Here is a 20789-nt window from a genome sequence, read left to right as displayed (position 1 = left end):
TTAACAAAAATGACATAAAACTACCCCCTATTTTGTAAAGGCTATAACTTTTGCACAAACCAATCAATAAACGCTTATTGCGATATTTTTTTTTACGAAAAATATGTAGAAGAATACGTATCGGCCTAAACTGAGGAAAACAATTCTTTTTTTTATATATTTTTGGGGGGGTCTTTATTATGGTAATAAAGTAATGCGAGGCTTTCTCCCTGGTGTGGAGTGTCGTGCTCGCTCCCTCCCTTGGAGTACAGGAGAGTCAGGACGCCCACTAACACACAGCTGCTTTATCTGCAACCTAGAGAGCGTCCTGACTCTCCTGTAGTCCAAGGGAGGGGGCGAGCACGACACTCCACACCAGGGAGAAAGCCTCGCATTACTGTGTGGAGTTACAGACAGAAGAACAGGAAGTGAGGATTTCTCAGAAGAAATAAGGACATTTAAAAGCAAAATGGAAGGATGAGGTAAGTGAAGGGGGACTGCACTAAGGTAAAGGAAGATATTTTGGGGAAAAAAATTGTACCTTTACAACCCCTTTAACAGAAAAACACCCCCAAAGCACAATGTTTCCCCCTCCATAGGCAGAATTCCTCCTTCTCCAAACATGGCAAGTTGAAGCCAAAGAGCTTGATTTTGGTCTTATCTGACCTTAACACTTTTACCCAGTTCTCCTCTAAAATGCAATGCCCATTAGTGCCGCCTCATCAGCGCACATCAGTGGGGGGGGAAATTACTTATTTGCATTTTTTTTTTTCTTAACCACTTGCTTACTGGGCACATAAACCCCCTTCGTGCCCAGGCGAAATTTCAGCTTCCGGCACTGCGTCGCTTTAACTGACAATTGCGCGGTCGTGCGATATGGCTCCCAAACAAAATTGGCGTTCTTTTTTCCCCACAAATAGAGCTTTATTTTGGTGGTATTTGATCACCTCTGCGGTTTTTATTTTTTGCGCTATAAATAAAAAAAGAGCGACAATTTAAAAAAATATATATTTTTTTTTTACTTGTTGCTATAATAACAAGAGCTCCACGTCCTGCAGTGTCACCGACGATCGCGGCCGCCAGGCACTCGCATCGGCTCCCGAGCGATGCGCCGGGCACGTTGTTTCCCCGCTGCGCGCCCCCAGCGGCGCGCACAGGGAACAACAACAGCAGGACGTCCACCCGGCACTTGAGAGCCGCGCTGTGGACGTCTTTCGACCATAGCGCGGATCTCAAGTGGTTAAAGAAACTAATAAAAAAAAAACAGTGGTGATAAAATACCACCTAAAGAGAGCTCTATCGGTCTCCAAAAAAAATGATAAAAATGTCATATGGCTACAGTGTTACATGACCGCGTAATTGTCATTCAAAGTGTGAGAGCGCTGCAAGCCGAAAATTGGCCTGGGCAGGAAGGGGGTAAAAGATTAATGACCATTTTTTTTGTGTGTGTATTGCTGTTATATATTGTAATGTATCAGTAATGAGTCAACATCGTGAAACACGGCATTGTATAGTCAATCTGTTGAGTTGGACTTGTAAAATGTCATTGTCTCCGCGTCTAACTTATTGTGTTCTATCGCAGGTCACGAAGCTATTCAAGGAGTCGGAGCCGAAGACGGTACAGTCGCTACCGTTCCCGGAGCCGTTCCAGGACTCGCAGCAGAAGTCACAGGTATGGTGTTTGCTTCGTATTTGTACTAGGGCTGGGGGAAAAAATCGATTTGAATCGAGTTGGGAGGTCAAATCGATTCAGATTTTGACCAAATCGATTTTATTTATTTTTTTCTATAAGACCGGCGCTCCGCGGACTAGGCCAAAGCTGCGACCTCGCCTAAAAAATCCCGCTCGGCGCGATTCTGGGAAAAGGCAGCGATGTTAGATGCTACGGACTAGGCGAAGGCCCGGCCTTTTCCCAGGATCGCGGTGAGGATTTTTTTTAGGCGAGGCTTCGTCGGAGTCCACGGCCTTTTCCCAGGATCGCGGCGAGCTGCCGGCAGGATTTTTTTACGCGAGGCTTCGTCCTAGTCCGCGGCCTTTTCCCAGGATCGCGGCGAGCTGCGGGCAGGATTTTTTTACGCGAGGCTTCGTCCTAGTCCGCGGCCTTTTCCCAGGATCGCGGCGAGCTGCGGGCAGGATTTTTTTTAGGCAAAGCTTCGTCCTAGTCTGCGGCCTTTTCCCAGGATCGCGGTGAGCTGCGGGCAGGATTTTTTTAGGCGAGGCTTCGTCCTAGTCTGCGGCCTTTTCCCAGGATCGCGGTGAGCTGCGGGCAGGATTTTTTTACGCGAGGCTTCGTCCTAGTCCGCGGCCTTTTCCCAGGATCGCGGCGAGCTGCGGGCAGGATTTTTTTTAGGCAAAGCTTCGTCCTAGTCTGCGGCCTTTTCCCAGGATCGCGGCGAGCTGCGGGCAGGATTTTTTTTAGGCAAAGCTTCGTCCTAGTCCGCGGCCTTTTCCCAGGATCGCGGTGAGCTGCGGGCAGGATTTTTTTAGGCGAGGCTTCGTCCTAGTCTGCGGCCTTTTCCCAGGATCACGGCGAGGATTTTTTTAGGCGAGGCTTCCTCCTAGTCCGCGGCCTTTTCCCAGGATCGCGGTGAGCTGCGGGCAGGATTTTTTGACAGGTCACCGATTGTCTGCTCCCTGTTATCGGGAGCAGTGATCAATGTTGTGTCACTTGTAGCCCAGCCCCCACACAGTTAGTATCACTCCCTAGGACACATTTAACCCCTTGATCGCCACCTAGTGGTTAACCCCCTTCACTGCCGGTGTCATTTACACAGTTATCAGTTCATTTTTATAGCACTGATCGCCGTATAAATGACAATGGTCCCAAAATGGCGTCAAAAGTGTCCGATGTGTCCGCCACAATATCACAGTCATGATAAAAATCGCAGATCACTTTACTAGTAAACAAAACAAAAATCAATCAATATACGCTTATTGCGATTTAAAAAAAAAAAATTGTGCTAAAAATATGTAGGAGGCCTAAACTGAGGAAAAAAAATGTTTTTTTTTTATATATTTATGGGGGATATTTATTATAGCAAAAAGTAAAAAATATTGTTTCAAAATTGTTGTTCTTTTTTTTTTGTAGCGCAAAAAATAAAAACCGCAGAGGTGATCAAATACCATCAAAAGAAAGCTCTTATTTGTGGGGGAAAAAGGACGCCAATTTTGTTTGGGAGCCACGTCGCACGACCGCGCAATTGTCAGTTAGAGCGACGCAGTGCCGAATCGCAAAAAGTGGTCCGGTCATTGGGCAGCCAAATCCTCCGGGGCTCAAGTGGTTATTAAATTGGCGGTTCTTTTTTTTTTTTTTTTTTTTTAACTAAAGCGCACAGTTTTCAGCTAAAGTAACGCAGTGCCGTATTGCAAAAAATGGGTTGGTTATTAACCACTTAAGCCCCGGACCTTTAGGCAGCTAAATGCCCAGGCCAGGTTTTGCGGTTTTTATTTTTTGCGCTATAAACAAAAATAGAGCGACAATTTTGAAAAAAATTCAATATTTTTTACTTTTTGCTATAATAAATATCCCCCAAAAACATATATAAAAATGTTTTTTTTTCCCTCAGTTTAGGCCGATACGTATTCTTCTACCTATTTTTGGTAAAAAAAAAATCACAATAAGCGTTTATCGATTGGTTTGCGCAAAATTTATAGCGTTTACAAAATAGGGGCTAGTTTTTTTTGCATTTTTTATTAATTTTTTTTTTTTTACTACTAATGGCGGCGATCAGCGGTTTTTTTCGTGACTGCAACATTATGGCGGACACTTGGGACAATTTTGACACATTTTTGGGACCATTGTCATTTTCACAGCAAAAAATGCATTTAAATTGCATTGTTTATTGTGAAAATGACAGTTGCAGTTTGGGAGTTAGTGTTCACCTAGTGTGTGTTTACAACTGTAGGGGGGTGTGGCTGTAGGTCTGACGTCATCGATCGTGTCTCCCTATAAAAGGGATCACTCGATCGATACGCCGCCACAGTGAAGCACGGGTGTTTACATACGGCTCTCCCCGTTCTTCAGCTCCGGGGACCGATCGCGACGGATCGGCTATAAACGAATAGCCGCGCCGTCGTCCCGGATCGCTCCCCGTGGGAATCTGACCGCCGCATGTAGCGGGGGGGGTCCCGATCGGACCCCCCGCCTGCTAGAAGGCAAGGACGTACATGTACGCCCATTTGCCTGTACGTGCTATTCTGTGGACGTACATTTACATGCGGCGGTCGGGAAGTGGTTAAGGGGGTTAATCTTTCCGGGGCTGAAGGGGTTAAAAAAATTATCATAATAAATAACTAAAAATCTGACGTGACATTATTTTATTCCCCATACAGTCGGACGTACAGCCGAAGCCGATCTAGAAGTGTTTCTTACCGTCGTCGCAGGAGATCCAGGTACGGTGTCCGGTCCCTTCCCATGTACTGATATCACAACCTCGGGAGGCGGTCCCCCCTTCCTATTATTATAGTAGATTTAAATCCAATCATTAAAATCTTATATAATGTTTAGAGCTCAGCGCCAGCCGTCCCTTCAGTCTTGCACTGTAGTACAGGCTCCTCTCATGTGCTGAAATTGCTCACTTTTCACTGCACACTGTGAGCTTCTAGAAGCTGCAGCAAGTAAAAAAAAAAAAAGAACCCGTCTCATTTCCTGGCTGGAGGATGTCCGCTATCATCTAGCCCTGACTGTCCCCAGGCCCACTCTTTTCATTCATTGAATTTCAGTTCTTTTAAGTGGAATTCCAGGCTATAATGATCTACTGGTAAATCTGCTCCCATCCTTATTTTAGCCACCCTATAGGACAGGGATATGCAAACTTTGGCATCAAGACTCATGGGACTAAAAGTCCCATCATGCCTCTGGGTGTCAGGCTTGTGGCTATCTTAAAAATGCATTGTTTACTGTGAAAATGACAAATGCAGTTTGGGAGTTAACCACAAGGGGGCGCCGAAGGGGTTAAGTGTGACCTAATTTGTGTTTCTAACTGTAGGGGGGTGTGGCTGTAGGTGTGACGTCATTGATTGTGATTCCCTATATCAGGGAACACACAATCGATGCTGTCGCCATAGTGAAGAACGGGGAAGCTGTGTTTACACACAGCTCTCCCCGTTCTTCAGCGTCGGGGACCGATCGCGGGACTCCAGCGGCGATCAGGTCCTGCGGCCGCGGAGCTTCGGACCGGGTCACGTGCACACGCGACACCATGGCTGGGCTTAAAGGGCCACGTATAGGTACGTGGATTCTGCCGTCGTATATCGGCGTGAAGGGGGGCCCTTAAGTGGTTAAAAAACGTCATTTTAAAATGATTATGTGTGGGCCGCACATCGTTTTTCAGGTTCTGAAAAACAAAACAATTTTTTTTTTGAACATGCTGCATTTTTAATGTCGTTTTAAACAATGTCGTTTTTCGGGTTGTAAAAAATGATCGTGTGTGGGCTAAAACGACGTAAAAAACCCGCGCATGCTCAGAAGCAAATTATGAGACGGGAGCGCTTGTTCTGGTAAAACTACCGTTCGTAATGGAGTAAGCACATTCATCACGCTGTAACAGACTAAAAAGCGCAAATCGTCTTTTACTAACACGGAATCAGCTAAAGCAGCCCCAAGGCGAATGTAACTTCCCCTTTAGAGTGCCGCCGTACGTGTTGTACGTCACCGCGCTTTGCTAGAGCATTTTTTAACCACTTAACGCCCGCCGCACGCCTATTTACGTCCACAGAATGGCACGTACAGGCAGATGGGCGTATATATACGTCCCTGCCTTCTAGCGGGTGGGGGGTCCGATCGGGACCCCCTCCGCTGCGTGCGGCGGGCGGATTCCCGCCGGGAGCGATCCGGGACGACGGCACGGCTATTCGTTTATAGCCGCTCCGTCGCGATCGCTTCACGGAGCTGAAGAACGGGGAGAGCCGTATGTAAACACGGCTTCCCCGTGCTTCACTGTGGCGGCTGCATCGATCGAGTGATCCCTTTTATAGGGAGACTCGATCGATGACGTCAGTCCTACAGCCACACCCCCCTACAGTTGTAAACACACACTAGGTGAACCCTAACTCCTACAGCGCCCCCTGTGGTTAACTCCCAAACTGCAACTTTCATTTTCACAATAAACAATGCAATTTAAATGCATTTTTTGCTGTGAAAATGTCACTGGTCCCAAAAATGTGTCAAAATTGTCCGAAGTGTCCGCCATAATGTCGCAGTCACGAAAAAAATCGCTGATCGCCGCCAATAGTATTAAAAAAAAAAAAATTAATAAAAATGCAAAAAAACTATCCCCTATTTTGTAAACGCTATAAATTTTGCGCAAACCAATCGATAAACGCTTATTGCGATTTTTTTTTTTTTTTACCAAAAATATGTAGAAGAATACGTATCGGCCTAAACTGAGGGGTAAAAACAAATTTTATATATGTTTTTGGGGGATATTTATTAAAGCAAAAAGTAAAAAATATTGAATTTTTTTCAAAATTGTCGCTCTATTTTTGTTTATAGCGCAAAAAATAAAAACCGCAGAGGTGATCAAATACCACCAAAAGAAAGCTCTATTTGTGGGGAAAAAAGGACGCCAATTTTGTTTGGGAGCCACGTCGCACAACCGCGCAATTGTCTGTTAAAGCGACGCAGTGCCGAGTCGCAAAACCTGGCCTGGGCATTTAGCAACAAAATAGTCCGGGGCTTAAGTGGTTAAAAACGATGGTGTGTGGGTAACGTCGTTTTTAATGATGAAGTTGGGAAACCGTCGTTTTTTGGACATGCTGAAAAATAATGGTGTGTACGCGGCATTAGTCATTCGTTTGATTACAAATATTACAATCTTTTAGTAGCCGGAGGGCCCCTCTCACTACAAAGCTGCCTGTGTATCTAAAGGGCCTTGTACAGAGGCATTGCAGTCTGATTGTAGAGTTTGGCTAGTGTGCTTCAATGTTCTTTTTACATTTAGAAGTCTTAGTTTTTTGCTCTGTGTCTTCCTACAGAAGCCGGTCATACACTTACGACAGCTACAATAGCAGAAGTAGGAGTCATAGCAGAAGTCCGACCTACCACCGATCACGCAGCTATGACAGGAGGTCTAGGTGGGTAATTAGTACCAAGGAGTGTTGTTGGGTCAGTGGTTCTAAACCACCTGGCCGCAGCCTCCCTTCTGCTGTGTTTTTAGATAGGGCCTAATCGAAGTGAACTTTCAGTGGACGGCTGCAGTGTCTCCTCTCTGTTGCCAGGGTTTTGCAGAGTGGTAGTGGGTGCCCTGTGCTGGATCGCTGAGCTTTCCAGCACCAGGCACTTCTCCATTAGGCCTCACAAGGAGGCATTGTTCATCAATGCCTCCCTTGATGCTCACCTGCCATTAGTGCCTAAGAGGGAGTAGAGTCCCCTACTTCCTGCCTTCCAGTCATTACCATCCATGCGAGTGCCCATGCTGATAGCAAGTCTAAAGTAAGTGGGGGGTGGATGCAATATCTACTGCAATCAGCCTCCGCTTACCCCTAAGAGCCTCCAGCCAGTGGCAGAACCCCCAACCTCTTATAGCAGTGAATATTGGCACCCCAGATGTTTTGGAACTATGATGCTCCAATACACTGCAGAGTGCATGAGCTTGATGGGCAAATGTACAGTACAGACCAAAAGTTTGGATACCCCTTCTCATTCAAAGAGTTTTCTTTATTTTCATGACTATGACAATTGTAGATTCACACTGAAGGCATCAAAACTGTGGAATTCTACATAACAAAAAAGTGTAAAACAACTGAAAATATATTTCATATTCTAGGTTCTTCAAAGTAGCCACCCTTTGCTTTGATTACTGCTTGGCACACTCTTGGCATTCTCTTGATGAGCTTCAAGAGGTAGTCACCTGGCGCAGCACCCCATCACTCTCCTTCTTGGTCAAATAGCCCTTCCCCCGCCTGGAGGTGTGTTTGGGGTCATTGTCCTGTTGAAAAATAAATGATGGTCTAACTAAACGCAAACCGGATGGAATAGCATGCCGCTGCAAGATGCTGTGGTAGCCATGCTGGTTCAGTATGCCTTCAATTTTGAATAAATCCCCAACAGTGTCCCCAGCAAAGCACCCGCACACCATCACACCTCCTCCTCCATGCTTCACGGTGGGAACCAGGCATGTAGAGTCCATCCGTTCACCTTTTCTGCGTCGCACAAAGACACGGGGGTTGGAACCAAAGATCTCAAGTTTGGACTCATCAGACCAAAGCACAGATTTCCACTGGTCTAATGTCCATTCCTTGTGTTCTTTATCCCAAACAAGTCTCTTCTGCTTGTTGCCTTTCTTTAGCAGTGGTTTCCTAGCAGATATTCTACCATGAAGGCCGGATTCACACAGTCTCCTCTTACCAGTTCTAGAGATGTGTCTGCTGCAAAAGGTGGAAGAACCTAGAATATGAAATATATTTTCAGTTGTTTCACACTTTTTTGTTATGTATAATTCCACATGTGTTACTTCATAGTTTTGATGCCTTCAGTGTGAATCTACAATTTTCATAGTCATGACAATAAAGAAAACTCTTTGAATGAGAAGGTGTGTCCAAACTTTTGGTCTGTACTGTACTTCCAAAACATTTGGGGTGCCAAGGTTCGCCATTACTATCCTATAGTGACCCCTAACGTCCCACAGTAACTCTCCAGTCGCCCACAGTGCCACTGCAAAGCCCCCAACTCCCACAGCTGTCCCCTTTCCCCCACAGGAACACCAAGTCTGCTGCAGATTCCCCTAATTGCCTCCAGAACTCGCATCTACCCACAGTGACAACCAGACCCACCCAGAAAATAAAGCTTTGGTTGCAACACTCTAGAGCAGGGATATGCAATTACCGGACCTCCAGCTGTTGCAGAACTACAAGTCCCATGAGGCATAGCAAGACTGACAGCCACAAGCATGACACCCAGAGGCAGAGGCATGATGGAACTTGTAGTTTTGCAACAGCTGGAGGTCCGCTAATTGCATATCCCTGCTCTAGAGCATGGGTAGGCAGCCTCGGCCCTCCAGCTGTTTTTTGAAACTACAAGTCCCATGAGACATTGCAAGACCCTGACAATCACAGGCATGACTCCTAGAGGCATGATGGGATTTGTAGTTTCACCACAGCTGGAGGGCTGAGGTTGCCCACCCCTGCTCTAGATTTTTTCCCCAGCAGTACCTTTTCTTGGCCACAAGATGTCCTCATTTATCCTGGTTGAGTGATGCTGTAAGTGCCCATTCACACCTGAGCGTTTTGTAGCCTGAAGCTATAAAACGCTAGAGGGGAAAAAAATCCATTATTCTCAATGGAGACGGTTCACATCTCCACTGCAAAACGCCTGAAGTTCAAACAAGTTCTGGACCCTTTTTTGTCGCGTGAATCGGGCTGATTTGGGCGTTTTTGAACGTTTGTATTCCCATAGAAACGAATGGAAACGCTTGATCTAGCGCGACAACAAGCGTTTCTACGGGCGTTTTGTCGCTTTAATCTGTTCTGTGGAATTGAACATTCACCCAGGAAGAAGATAAAAAAAAATCTACAAACATAGCAACAAGTGATGAAAGAGATGATCATTTTTCCTATTGGCTAAAATAAAAAAAATGACGAAGTTCAAAAACGTCGGACAACGTTGTATACAAACGCGCAAATACGTGTGACAAAACGCCGCAAAAAAGTCCGAAAACGCTACGCTCAGGTGTGAATGCCGCCGAAGACTGAGGACTCTACTGTGAATCCTGGACATCTTGGCCCCGCCTTCTCAGGTGCTATCACCATTGTGCCCAAAAAAGTTATTTTAAAGCTTTTTTTTTTTTTTTTAAATGACAAATGAGTCATACTTGCTTTTGTGTAAAAGGTTTGCACGGAGATTCCCCAATCTTCCTCCTCTGGGGTCCCCCTAGCAAGAGCCGCTTGCTAGGGGGGTTACTTGTGCAGGCTCACCCCCCCAAGCCCCACTTGCTGCGTCCATAGACACAGACAGCAGGGCTTTGCTCCCACGCCCCGTACCCCATCCGCCTGGCATATCGGATGACCGTTGAATGTAAACAGACAGGCAGTCTGTTTACATCCAACCGCCCATAGAAGAAAGTGGGCTGTGTCCGTGTCCGCTCTGCATCAGCGGGGCAGGCACAGACCTGTCATCCGCCTGCTCAGTGGGGAGATCCCCTGCTGATCAGATGGATCCGCTGCTGGACTGTGCCAATGTGAAAGGGGTTTTAGACGCCAATACCCAAAAGCAATACATTGAGCATCTCGTAGGGCAGTGATGGCGAACCTCGGCACCCCAGGTGTTTTGGAACTACATTTCCCATGATGCTCAACTACGCTGCAGAGTGCAAGAGCATCATGGGAAATGTAGTTCCAAAACATCTGGGGTGCCAAGGTTCACCATCACGGTCATAAAGGGTGCAGCATACAGCAAACCTCAATACAGCGTACATCACATATGAAAAAATCATTGGTGGTATTCCATTCCCAGATCTGAATAGACTGTGGTGAGGTGACTTTCGGTCCAGCGGTTCCATATTCATAGGTTTGAGGTTTCTTCCGGAGCTCAAAAGTTAACGGATCTATTGGGAGATTACCATTAATCAGGGTCTTCCATGTGTCAACAGAAAGCTGTGAGCCGCCCTTCCAGGACATAAGAAATCAACTTTTTAGCATATAAGTAGCGGGCATTTATCATATTTAGAAATAAACTTTTATTTCCAGTTTACTGATGCAGAAAGTGGCACCAACATCATGAATTCAGCACCGCTCTGCATCTATAAGGACCTGAGAAGATGAAGACGACCCTGCAGTGACTGAGCTAAAGACTTTTGTAAATGTCAAGTATAAAAAAATAACAAAAAAGGCATAAAATGCAACCAGCAGGGGCAACCAAGGCAATGCGTGTCCAAAATTGAACTTTAAAGGGGTTGTAAATGTAAATGTGTTTTTTTTCCTAAATAGCTTCCTTTCCCTTAGTGCAGTCCTCCTTCACTTACCTCATCCTTCCATTTTGCTTTTAAATGTCCTTATTTCTTCTGAGAAATCCTCACTTCCTGTTCTTCTGTCTGTAACTCCACACAGTAATGCGAGGCTTTCTCCCTGGTGTGGAGTGTCGTGCTGGTCCCCTCCCTTGTACTACAGGAGAGTCAGGACGCTCTCTACGTTGCAGATAGAGAAAGGAGCTGTGTGTTAGTGGGCGTCCTGACTCTCCTGTAGTCCAAGCGAGGGGGCGAACGCGAGAGTCAGGACGCTCTCTGCGTTGCAGATAGAGAAAGGAGCTGTGTGTTAGTGGGCGTCCTGACTCTCCTGTAGTGCAAGGGAGGGGGTGAGCACGACACTCCACACCAGGGAAAAAGCCTTGCATTACTGTGTGGAGTTACAGACAGAAGAACAGGAAGTGAGGATTTCTCAGAAGAAATAAGAACATTTAAAAGCAAAATGGAAGGATGAGGTAAGTGAAGGAGGACTGCACTAAGGTAAAGGAAGCTATTTAGGAAAAAAAAATTGTACCATTACAACCCCTTTAAAGGCTTTACAACCAGCGACCCTAGCAGCAAAAGGGTCGCTGGTTCGGATCCCGACCATGACACCATCTGCCTGGAGTTTGCATGTTCTGTGCCTGCATGGGTTTCCTCCGGGTACTCCGGTTTTCTCTCACACTCCAAAGACATGCTGGTAGGTTAATCAGATCTTGTTTAAATTGGCTCTACTAGCGCGTCGGGATCCTACGAGGTAAATGACTGCGCTATATGAAGATGCAACTCAACTCAACTACAGGGTCGCTTTTAGCCTACAGCTCCTCAGGTCTCACCGTCCCAATTTTTTTTTTTTTTTGTCTTTACTCTTTTACAGGAGTCGCCGGTCATCGTACAGCGGCAGCGATCGCAGTTACCGCAGACGCCAGCGGTAGAAGTTATTGGTATTCGTCCTTCACTCTTCAGCAAGCTGGGCATACATCCTGTAGATCCCGCTGTTCACGTAACATCCTTGGTCGTGTTTTTTTTCTTCCTCTTCATGGTCACTTGGAGTCGTTTTACTATGCCGGAGAGGACAGATTTTGCACAGTGCAGTAAACCGCTTCATTGCATGGCATGGATGAGATTTTTTTTTTTAAGTCTTTTATTTGTTGTCCCTTTAATAAGGGTTTACTGAGCAGCCATTGGTCAACTGCCACGTTCGAGTTTGCCAGGTAGTACGAGATCTGAGGCTGGACAGGAATGCCGGGAGGCAGTTGCCCAGCAAGTGTCCATTGCAGCTTGTCTGCCTTTGAAGCTGACGTCATGACTCTTCTTTTCACTAATTAAAGCCCAACTCTGGGCACAATAAACACACCCTGGTTCATTTTGTTTTACATTCGGTTGCCCCCTATTGTGCAAGCTTTTTTCTACATTACAGAAATCTGTTCTTTTACATGCCAGGGTGAGTACAGCCCCCCCCTCCTCCAGGCCATTTACAAAACAATCGCAGCTCCGGTCTTCATTTTGTGAATGGCCAGGAGGAGAGGGAGGCAGAGACGCAAGCGTAGTGGTGAGGATGTATGAGACCTGCGGGCCGGGCTGTACTAATCCCAGCATGTTAAATAGCAGATTTCTGTAAATGTAGAACAGTGGTTCTGAACCTCGGTCCTCAAGAACGCCCAACGGGCCATGTTTTGGGAACTTCCCTTAGGTAAAATAGCTCTGATCAATACCATGCCATTGATATTGATTTAAAGCAGCTGTGCAAAGTAAAACCTGAAAACATGGCCCGTTTGGGGTGGTACTTGGGGACTGAGGTTTAGACCCACTGATGTAGAAGAAAAGTCTGATGTGGGTGTTAAAAGGTTAGTTCACCTGTGAAGATAAGGGGCACCTGTAGATAAAAACAATCTGTGCAGCTTTGACCAAAGTTAAATAATTCCATTGCTATACCTGTAGGGCCAGTGGTCCTAAACCCTGTCCTCAGGGCCCGCTAACAGGCCAGGTTTTATGTATTACCTTGGGGAGATGCAGACTAGAATACGGCAATCACTGAGCAGCAAATGATATCACCTGTGATGTATTTCAGTTATCCTGCAAACCTGGCCTGTTAGTGGGCCCTGAGGACAGGGGTGATGACCACTGCTGTAGGCAGGGACGGACTGAGGGCCCCATCAGAGTTGCCAGGCTTAGTAAAACCAGGGACAGTATGTAAAAATCTGTGTTTTTTTTTTTAGATCTGTCCCTGATCTGTCCGAAACCGACATGCTTTTGCTGTGAAAATCCTGAGATTTTAGCTGCACTGCCTCCTGGCGTGGTGGCCATCTGTAAGCCCAGGGGCCCCATAATCTTCTATTGCCCGGGGGCCCCATGAGTTGTCAGTCCGCCCCTGGCTGTAGGCCATTTATATACCTTCTGAATCCTGGCCAATAAACTCCAAGATGTTGAATCCTCCCATCCTGCCCTGTTGCTGAAACGCTTCCAGCTGATTCAAACCTTGCATGCGCTCTCTCTCCATTGTCGCCGTAGCTTTGAGCTCAGTGATGGAGCGACGGAAGAACCAATAAACTGCGCATGTGTGCGGGTTTGAGAACTCATTCCTTTGATGGTGAACGTAGAGATGGGCTCGGGCGTATTCTGGATCCTAGTCCTAACCCACCTGCCCCGATCCCGCCAGGAAGCCGACACTGCACACCGCTAATTACAGGCGGTGTCGGCTTCCTGTCGGGATCGGGCAGCTGGGTTGGGACTAGGATCCAGAACACGCCCAAGCCCATCTCTAGTAGTCTGCAGTAATGGCTGGAAGCAGGGATGTCTCAAAGTGGTTGTAAACCCACAAAAAAAAAAAAACCTGCATGACAAAGGCATAATGAGCTAGTATGCATACTAGCTCATTATGAAGTACCGTATTTATTGCGCTATAACGCGCCCCGGCGTATAGCGCGCACCCCCAAACTTAACGGAAGATTCCTGCAAAAAAAAAAAACTTAGTTTGGATGCCCCTTGTCGGTGTCTTCCTGTCGTCCGGTCCGGTCGTCCTTCTGCGGCCATCGTGGTGTCCTCCCCGCTCGATCCCCGCTTCCCGCGCTGTGTTGGAACCACTCCGCCGACATATACCAAGCGGAGTACACTCGGGTATAGCCGAGCGGGCTCGGCTCCTCTCGCGTAAAGGACGTACAAGACATGACCGCGAGAGGAGCCGAGCCTGCCCGACTATACCCGAGTGTACTGCGCTCGGTATATGTAGGCGCAGTGGTTCGAACAAAGTAGGGTTGTCCCGATACCACTTTTTTAGGACCGAGTACAAGTACCGATATTTTTTTTCATGTACTCGCCGATACCGAATACCGATACTTTTTTTAAATATCATGTGACAGTTTTCAAAACACAATACAGACTAAGGATATTTTCTTTAGAATTATGAAGAACTCTAACTCAAGACATTATAAAAGAATAAAAATGAGTAAAAATGAATAAAAATGTTTTATTTGCTTGTCACGCAGTAGTAAAAAACTCAAAGAATTTTCATAGAACATGTTGATAAATACAAAAAAAGTATTCTATCAGGCATCGGGAGCATTTGCGCGAGTACAAGTACTCCCGCAAATACTCGGTATCGGTACCGATACCGATACTAGTATCGGTATCTGGACAACCCAATATACGCCGATACCCGCGCTTTGTTCGCGCGGGTATTGGCGTATATTGCGCACCCATGATTTTGCCCTGATTTTCAGGGCAAAAAAGTGCGCGGTATACGCCGATAAATACGGTAGTTACCCTTAGCTTAAAGCCCCAGCATCGTTTCTCGTAGACCGCTGCGGCCCGGCGACATCGCTCCCGGAGTCCCCTCCGGAATCTCGGGCTCCAGCGTTGTGATTGGCTGGAGCCGCGATGACGTCATGCGCGCGGGAGCCACCGGTAACGGCACACTAACTGAAGCCACAGCACGTACGATGACATCGGCACATGCAGATGCAGGGGGATATCTACTAAACCGTGCAGGTTTAGGAGATATCCGGGGTAGCTACAGGACAGGTAAGGCTTATTATAGGGCTTACCTTTTAGTAAAAAGGGGTTGTAAAGGGTTTACAAGCACTTTAACACCTGGGCACCCCTGAGAACTGAACAAGGGCCCCATGATCTTGCATTACATCATACTTAAATTATTTAGTGTTTTTTTTTCCTGTACCCGGCACATAGTGTGCCGTATTACCCTCTAGAACCAAGCACATAATTATTTGTGTGGTTTATTACGTCATACCTGCCAACTGTCCCGGACTCGGTGGGACAGTCGCGCTTTTTTACTAAGCTGTCCCGGAATGGCTGCATGTTGGGATCCCGAGCTGCGGGTACAGCAGCGGCCTGTCGCTGGACTAAGTCTACAATCGAGATGATGTCTCCCCCCCCCGCTACTTTCCTCCTGCAGTGTCCAGTGCTTTGCAGGGGTTAAAGAAGAACCACCACAAGGTGGAGCATCTTACTACTACTACTGCTTGTGTAGGCAGAATGTGTACTACCGTGTTTCCCTGAAAATAAGACCTACCCCGAAAATAAGCCCTAGTGTGATTTTCGGGGAGGGCTGCAATATAAGCCCTACCCCGAAAATAAGACCTAGCGCGGTATGTTATGTGGGCTGTGTGTGCTGGATGCATTCGGTATATCACCTTTCGGTGCTCACCTGGCCTCCCGCTGCTCTCCTCCTCTTCAGACAGATGTGAGCGGGGGATTTTGACCCCCCCCTCAGTGCTCGGAGCGGGAACAAGAGCTTCGGCGGGCCATGGAAGAGCATAGCGGCGCTCAGCTGATGTCTTGCTGCTTTTCTCTTCTGCCAGCTCTCTTCTATGGGGGATATCGGACCCCACTCCATTTGCAGTGCTCTGGTGGGACACGAGTGCGGGGCTATGTGAAGGTGTTTGTCACACATGGATTGCAGAAAGGTACAGTTTTCATTACTGATACTGTAATCCAGAGCATTCTTGAGTTTTGCAGGCACTTTTACTCGGTTCCACTGGCCACTGGGGATTCCTGACAGGCAGGGAGGGAGATTGGGGGAGAAATCCAGCCCTACCCCGAAAATAAGCCCTACTGGGTCTTTTGTTGCCAAAATTAATATAAGACCCGGGCTTATTTTCGGGGAAACACGGTACTCGCATGGGATGAATAAAAGAGGATGACCGGTGGGGAATTACCTTACTCAGGGGCCCATGATGCTACTGAAACGGCACCAGCTGGGAGTGTCTTAGCAATGGCCTAGCAGGAAGACAGGATGGGAAGATGCCCTCTGCGTGAGTTTTTCAGCCAGTCTTCATGAGGTACATAAATGTCCTACACTGATAGCAAGGACATTATCCAACGTTAGATTTTTATCTACAGGTGACCCTTACCTCCGCATGCAGTTCTTTGGTAAAGGTGAACTAACCCCTCAAGTTTGAGGCAATAGAACCGGGATATGCAATTAGCAGACCTCCAGCTGTTGCAAAACTACAAGTCCCATCATGCCTCTGGGTGTCATGCTTGTGGCAGAGTCTTGCTATGCCTCATGGGACTTGTAGTTCCGCAACAGCTGGAGGTCCGCTAATTGCATATCCCAGCCATAGAAGATGTAACCAGGGTAGAATTCTTGTGTCTAGAGTTGGGCTTTAGCATTTCTTTCGCAAGGTGTTGATGGTTGTGGGACTGACGCGGCGCACCTTCCATGTACCCTGAAGACCGTACGGGAGAATTTTCCACTTGATAATCCTGGAGATTATTAAATATTACTGTGAATGAACTTCCTTTTACACTCGGGATTCCGGTGAACTGACTGCAGGCTGTATTGTGTTTTTTGCGTTGGCACATCTCTCAGTATTTAGTCTCGGCTGAAATGTTTTCCAGTTTTTGTTGGAGATCCTTGGACTGTGGGAATGCGAAGACTTCTGTTCATTATTCTCTGTCCGCTGTCTGAGCTTAATCCAGGAAGACTCTTGGAAGCTGCTTTCTGATTGGTGGTTTGGCAGCCGCTACTCACAAATGAGCCTTTGTTATTAAAGCTGAACCCCCAGGAATAGTAAATACTGTCTAAATCCATTCATCATGTGTATTCTTCTTAAAGCTTGGTGTATTTCTTGCAGATCTGTGCAGCAATCCAATTTCAGACTTTTGCTTACCTGTAATAAAGACCGCTCACTGCTGCCCCTCTCTCCTTGTGCAGGGTGACTGGTCTCGTCTCCGCCCCCTTCCTGTAGTTTTCTTCAGGCAGCCTGTAGTGGGTGGAACCTGCTGGGCTCCTCCTACAGCTCTGCTCCCTCCCCTTGTGCAGGGTGACTGGTCTCGTCTCCGCCCCCTTCCTGTAATTTTCTGCAGGCAGCCTGTAGTGGGTGGAACTTGCTGGGGGCCTCCCACAGCTCTGCTCCCTCCCCTTGTGCAGGGTGGCTTGTCTTGTCTCCGCCCCATTCCTGTAATTTTCTGCAGGCAGCCTGTAGTGGGTGGAACTTGCTGGGGGCCTCCCACAGCTCTGCTCCCTCCCCTTGTGCAGGGTGACTGGTCTCGTCTCCACCCCCTTCCTGTAGTTTTCTTCAGCCAGCCTGTAGTGGGTGGAACTTGCTGGAGGCCTCCCACAGCTCTGCTCCCTCCCCTTGTGCTGGGTGGCTTGTCTCGTCTCCGCCCCCTTCCTGTAGTTTTCTGCAGGCAGCCTGTAGTGGGTGGAACCTGCTGGGCTCCTCCCACAGCTCTGCTCCCTCCCCTTATGCAGAGTGTCTTGTCTTGTCTCCACCCCCCTCCTGTTTTCTGCAGGCAGCCTGTAGTGGGTGGAACCTGCTGGGTCCCTCCCCCGCATTTCTTGAGGGCTTTAAACAGGAGGAGAGGAAAAGCAGGCCTGCTAAAACTTGTTATATATATATATATATATATATATATATATATATCTATATATATATCTATATATATATCTCTCTTGGGAAAGTGTTGAAACAATGGCAGAGCACAACTGTGACTTGTGGTATGGGAACAAAAATGACCATGTGTGTTTTCTTATCCACAGCTCCATCTTTGATTAAATGGTCTGTCTTGGCACAATGTGCATGATCGGACATATGGAAAATTCACTTTTGGACTTATTACAAGGCAATTCCCTGTTCTAAAATCAGCCAAGCCTAGGGATCCCCATGGAATATTTTAAATGACCATGTTTGTATTTATCTAGAAGGCTGTTCAATCAAAAATGTCTATTAAGAAAACTGGATCCACAATGCTTAACCTTTTATATGACATTACTACTGGAATTCAGTGCTACAACCCCTGTCAGGTAATGGTTTCAAGTGTAATCTCTTTCGAAAAAGTCCTTCATTCTGTAGACCAGATGTTCTCAATCAGGGTTCCAATAAACCCTGGGGTTCCTCCCAGACGCTGCCAGGGGTTCCTTGAGCTGTGACTGATTGACCTCCTATTTGATGGTGCCTCCGTATTGTCAAGGCCAACACCACTTGGCAGAGCCAGCTGCCTGTACCCAATGATCTTTTTAGGTGTCTGTGAGGTTTGCATTCTGACCACCCCTATAAGGAGGAGGCCATTCTTCCCACTGGAAACCAATATAAGGAGCAATCTTCCCAATAATTGGTTTTGATGGGAGGAATTGGGCCCCATTGTTGGTGCCATTGGAAGGAACTGTGCCCCATCGTTTCATTGGGAGGAATTGTGCCCCAACGTTGGGGCACAGTTCCTTCCAATGGAACCAACAATAAGGCCCTGATGGGGCACAATTCCTCCCAATGGTGGGGTTTTTTTTACTTCCACTGATGCTGGGACATTTTGTACTCCCAACCTGCCCATAGACCAGGGGTCTCCAAACTGCAGCCCGGGGGCCTGATGTGACCCTTTGCTTGATTTTCTCCAGCCCTTGGCCAGTATTTTATTTACTGGCACCAAAGAAGGGCACAATTCCTCCCAATGACAACAATGATGGGGCGCAGTCCTTTCCAGTGGCACCAACAATGGGGGCCCTATGATGGGGCACAGTTCCTTCCAATGGCACCAACAATGGGGTCCAATGATGGAGCACAGTTCCTTCCAATGGCACCAACAATGAGGTCCAATGATGGAGCACAGTTCCTTCCAATGGCACCAACAATGAGGTCCAATCATGGCGCACAGTTCCTTCCAATGGCACCAACAATGAGGTCCAATGATGGAGCACAGTTCCTTCCAATGGCACCAACAATGGGGTCCAATGATGGAGCACAGATCCTTCCAATGGCACCAACAATGAGGTCCAATGATGGAGCACAGTTCCTTCCAATGGCACCAACAATGGGGTCCAATGATGGAGCACAGTTCCTTCCAATGGCTCCAACAATGAGGTCCAATGATGGAGCACAGTTCCTTCCAATGGCACCAACAATGGGGTCCAATGATGGAGCACAGTTCCTTCCAATGGCACAGTTCCTTCCAATGGCACCAACAATGGGGTCCAATGATGGAGCACAGTTCCTTCCAATGGCACCAACAATGGGGTCCAATGATGGAGCACAGTTCCTTCCAATGGCACCAACAATGAGGTCCAATGATGGAGCACAGTTCCTTCCAATGGCACCAACAATGAGGTCCAATGATGGAGCACAGTTCCTTCCAATGGCACCAACAATGGGGCCACTGTTATTTCTAATGGAACTAACAATGGGGCACCATTCCTACCAATGACACCAATGGTGGAGACTGTTTAATCCCACTGATGCTGGGACATTTTCTCTCATCCTGCCCATAGACCAGTGATCTCCAAACTGCAGCCGGGGGGGGGGGGGGGGCTGATGTGGCCCTTTGCTTTCTAGCCCTTGGGGGGCTGTATTTTATTTACTGGCACCAAAGAAGGGCACAATTCCTCCCAATGACAACAACAATGGGGATCAGTGCCTTTTAGTGGCACCAACAATGGGGCCCAATGATGGGGCACAATTCCTTCGAATGGCACCAACAATGGGGCCCAATGATGGCACCAATAATGGGGCACATTTCCTCCCAATAAAACCAACAATAAGGCATCATTCCTCCCACTGACACCAGTGATGGGGGGATTGTTCTCTCCCACTGATATGTTATACTCCCAATAGCCATGATCCAGCCCCCCTAAAATATGTAGGACAGTAAACTGGCCCTTTTGTTTAGAAAGTTTTGAGACCCCCTGCCATAGACGGATCGAAATTTGGCCAATTATTGCTGAATCACCTCAATTTTGATTTGTCTGTGGCAAGCATGTAGGAATCGCAAGGCTGGCTGAACAGCATCGTGATTGGAAAGTTTCAACATCTACAAATTACATCCATGCGTAGTCCCCAAAACAAAGTATCTGCAGCATTCCATGTACCTCCTCTTCCCTTTGCTGTTGAATTGTGCAGTGCTGGCGGGGGGGAGGGGAGCGGAGCGGATCTCTTGGTAAGGCCAGATCTACACACCAGGCTTTCAGAATATTATACCCAAGCTGCCTTCATCACCTTCAATCTAAATATGACATTTTCTTTTCTTAACAGATTTAAATAGTGTTTGTGACGCTCTCAAAGAGTGCTTTGTATATATTTGTGACTTGCACAAAGTATGTCTCTTTTTTTTGTTTTTTCCTTTATTTTTTTTATTTTTTTTTCCTTTTTTTTTATTTTTTTTTTACCTCCTGCAAAACTCGTGTTACATGAAATGACACCGTCAATCCTTCGCCTCTTTTTGTGCCAAAATTCTTAAGGATTTAAAGATCAATTCCATTCTCCAATGGGAAGCGGTCATTAAAAAAAAATTCTAAATGAATTCCTTATTTGATTGGAGACGTCTGTGACTCTGGGGCGCCCTTTATCCTTTTTGCTTGCTTTATGCTTTTTTTTTTTGCTTTTTTTTTTGTTCTGCATTGTAAAGGCGCGTCCTCTTTTTTTT

At 46.9% G+C, this 20789-nt stretch overlaps 1 protein-coding gene across 7 annotated transcripts in view; it reads left to right on the top strand.

Moving 5' to 3' along the window:
• The window catches only part of NKTR (natural killer cell triggering receptor), a 73790-nt gene extending 61501 nt beyond the window's left edge, over nucleotides 1-12289 (top strand). For 3 of the 7 annotated variants that reach the window (XM_040352214.1, XM_040352215.1, XM_040352216.1), the window contains 3 exons: nucleotides 1562-1651; nucleotides 4312-4371; nucleotides 6955-7567. In XM_040352214.1, the coding sequence (XP_040208148.1) occupies nucleotides 1562-1651; nucleotides 4312-4371; nucleotides 6955-7147 (343 nt within the window). In that variant the 3' untranslated portion in view covers nucleotides 7148-7567. Of the gene's footprint in view, nucleotides 1-1561; nucleotides 1652-4311; nucleotides 4372-6954; nucleotides 7568-11793 lie in introns of those variants that run through there. The other 4 variants (XM_040352220.1, XM_040352221.1, XM_040352217.1 and 1 more) reach the window with 3 other exon arrangements.
• Nucleotides 12290-20789: the final 8500 nt, after the last annotated feature.

Source organism: Rana temporaria, chromosome 5 (genome assembly GCF_905171775.1).
Source record: "Rana temporaria chromosome 5, aRanTem1.1, whole genome shotgun sequence".
NCBI lineage: Eukaryota > Metazoa > Chordata > Amphibia > Anura > Ranidae > Rana > Rana temporaria.
This window is presented reverse-complemented; position numbering and strand designations above follow the sequence as displayed.